The sequence below is a fragment of the Polyergus mexicanus genome, unplaced genomic scaffold, assembly GCF_030449975.1.
Source record: "Polyergus mexicanus isolate NDT 795.1 unplaced genomic scaffold, iyPolMexi1.0 SCAF_159, whole genome shotgun sequence".
NCBI classification, from domain to species: Eukaryota; Metazoa; Arthropoda; class Insecta; order Hymenoptera; family Formicidae; genus Polyergus; species Polyergus mexicanus.
In genome coordinates this window covers 25,714-28,935 of record NW_027223479.1, presented here as the reverse complement: position 1 = coordinate 28,935, position 3,222 = coordinate 25,714, and the positions used below count along the sequence as shown (strand labels likewise).

The 3,222-nt window shown below is 52.0% G+C and overlaps 1 protein-coding gene across 1 annotated transcript; it reads left to right on the top strand.

Annotated features, from left to right (window-relative positions):
• Positions 1-267: 267 nt before the first annotated feature.
• LOC138944335 (stromelysin-2-like) lies at positions 268-2,823 on the top strand. The gene is made up of 2 exons (XM_070315230.1): positions 268-1,645; positions 2,375-2,823. The coding sequence occupies exons 1-2, from the start codon at positions 268-270 to the stop codon at positions 2,821-2,823; spliced, it is 1,827 nt and encodes a 608-aa protein (XP_070171331.1).
• Positions 2,824-3,222: the final 399 nt, after the last annotated feature.

Genomic DNA, 3,222 nt, shown 5'->3' with positions numbered 1-3,222 from the left:
AAGCAGTGGTATCAACGCAGAGTACTGAATGTCCTTCTTAGAGGACAAATGAACAATAAAATAGAAAAAACAAAAGAGGAACTCGAGCGCGTCCGCTAGATAACGCGTATTCCAAACGCTCGACGTCGAAAGAAACGCATTTCCCTCTCCCTCTCCCCACCCACCCGCATTATTCGTCGCCGATAAAAATAGGCGTCTCTCGGAACGCGCGAATCAATCGCGCTCGGTGTCTCTCAACAGTTTATCGCGTCTTCCCCGCTTCGCGCGATGACTAATACGAGGACGGTTCTCATTCTAGCGACAATACTCGTCGCTACGACGGTCGCCGCGCCCTTCGACTCGGAAAAAATCGAGGCGCTTCGTTTTCTGCGCGTATACGGTTTTCTAAAAGACGATGGAGAATCGCTGTCGTCCGATAACGCGACGTCTCTGCGTCGCGCGCTATCGCTGTTTCAAGAATATTATCAATTATCGGGAAACGGCGCGTTAAACGCCGTTACGCTTCACCTTATGCGTAAACCGCGATGCGGTCTCGCAGATATTCCCGATCGCGCGTATAGCCCGATCGCGCGAAAATGGCCGAAGACGCGTCTCGCGTGGAATTTTCAGATGGCTAGCGAGGAAATCTCGCGAACGGCCGAAACGGCGTTCGCGTTATGGGCGGCGAACTCATCGCTAACTTTCGCACGCGACCCGTTACACCCCGATATATTAATATCGTATCGAACGGGCGCGCACACTTACGCGAATCGTCGAAACGTCGGTATTTGCCCGGCAGCTTTCGACGGTCCGGGAGGAGCCCTAGCTCACGCGTTTTTTCCCTCTGGAACAACCGATTTCACATCGGAGATACACATCGACGATTCCGAACCGTGGCACGTGTATCTAAACAAAAATCCTCCCGACACGCATCACCTGCTACAAACGCTAACGCACGAGATCGGCCACGCATTGGGTTTACAGCATAGTATGCGCAATGACTCTATAATGTTCCCATATATACCCGACATCGAGAATCAATTTCCAGTTAAGCTGAGCATAGAAGACATTCTCGCTATACAAAATCTGTACGGATCTCACGACGACGGAAATTATCCAACGGCGACTCCCGCGACCACCGCGACGCCCGCGACGACGAGCGTCGCGCCGACCGATCCAGCGCGAGCGGATCTCTGCGCATTGCGACGCGTGGACGCCGCGCTAATAATGAATCATCGATTATATATAGCTAATCGCCGCAACATATGGTCGGTCGACATAACCGAGAAACGTTACGGTAGACCCATGACGCTCACGGATTACGCGACGTTTCTACCGGCGAATTTCACGCGTCTATCCGCCGCGTATAGAAGACCCTCGGGCGATCTCGCTCTATTCGCGAACGATTCGATCTACCTCGCGGAATATCCCAGTCTTAAACTAAAATCGGGTTGGCCGATATATCTCCACGATATCGGACTTCCCCGAAACGTTAAAATCAACGCGGCGATAAATACGCACACGGGACGAACCTACGCTGTATACGACGATGATAAAGTCGCGGAAATCGACGAGTGTCGCATGATAGTCATTAGACACGCTCCATTAAAAGATATATTTCCCGGAATTCCGTCCGCGATAACGTCGGCCTTCCGATACATCGATGGCAATCTATATTTCTTCGCCAAACGTCAGTTCTACGCCTTCAACGAATTTACAAATACCGTAACCTCGGCGGGTCCTTTCGATCTACACGCGCTCGGCATCGAGTGTCCTACGGATGGATTGCTAAGGCAATTGCGCGATCTCCTTAGTCGCGTCTATCGTCTCAGCGACACGATCGAGAAAGAGAGAATCGACGACGAGACCGACTAGAGCGACCCTACCGTTATTTTTTAAAAATAGAATATATAAGAGAAAACGCGCGAAAGGGGAAGAAGCGATCTCTACGCGAGTATATAAAGACCACTCATCCATTAAGCGCTTCATTATTAACGAAGAACACCGAAGCTAACGCGCGAAAAAGAACAAACGAGAAAGAACGAGCGACGATGTACGCGACAATGGGAGGACAACCGCAACAGCAACACTCATTCGACGATCGATCGAGACTAACCGAACGAGACCGCGAAGATAGCGCGGAATACGCTAAGAAAGCTAAAATGGACAATGGGTAAGACTATCGAACATTTATTCGAATTAATAATTCGCTAACACCGTTTCTCTCATCGCTCATATCTATTTTTTAGACGAGATCGCGATCGAACGCCAAGACACGACGCGGACGTCTCGATCGCGCGACCGCTCAGAATCTTAGGAAGACGCTATCCATTGACCAAAACCGCATATAAACATCTGGAAATTAGCGTTAACGTCAGCCGACCCTCCTTCGTAGAAATCGTCCTCGGAGATTGCCACGGCAAAGAGATCTCGCTAACGCCGGATACGTGGAAGGAACTGCTCGATCTACGACCCACGCTCCTGTCGCACTTTCGCTCCGACGAGCGCGACGAGGCGCGCCCGACGCCAATACACATCGGACAATTGACGCTACGATTCGGCAAACTCAACAATCTCCGAATACTTCGTCTCGAAACGCCTAAAATTCGCCTAGCCGTATCGAAGAACACCGTCGTAAATATATTAAATCTGGAACTTTGCGTCAACCGCATCGTTGCATCTTTAAGCGGTTTAACCACGCGCGTGGACAACAAGCTAATTCGTTTCCTCGACATCGCGGCGGGCGCTCGCGATAAAGCGCTTATTCCCGCGATGATAGGCGAGAGCGATAACTTCGACCGCAACGATATAATCGATTGCGAACTGCAGGCTCTGCTCTTCTGAGAATCGTGATACGCTCGCTCGCGTACTCGTATCGTCGTATTATTAATACGTTAAAAAATTTGTAAAAGAAAACAATAAAAACACCTCTCCTCTCTCGCTAGAACGACGACGCCTCTTTATTTCACCACCCTTCGAAGATTCGCCATCGCTAAAGCGACGAGGGACGCCCCTCCGTCCGCTCGACCGCCCACCGACGATCCCCCGCCCCCTCGACGCCGGGCGCCCGCCGCCCGCTCGCGGATCGCGCGCTAGAAGCGCCCCCCTAAAGAATCGCGACGGCGGATCGCGCGCTAGAAGCGGCGCGCCCCCTAAAGAATCGCGACGGCGGATCGCGCGCTACAAGCGGCGGATCGCGCGCTAGAAACGCCCCCCTAAAGAATCGCGACGGCGGATCGCGCG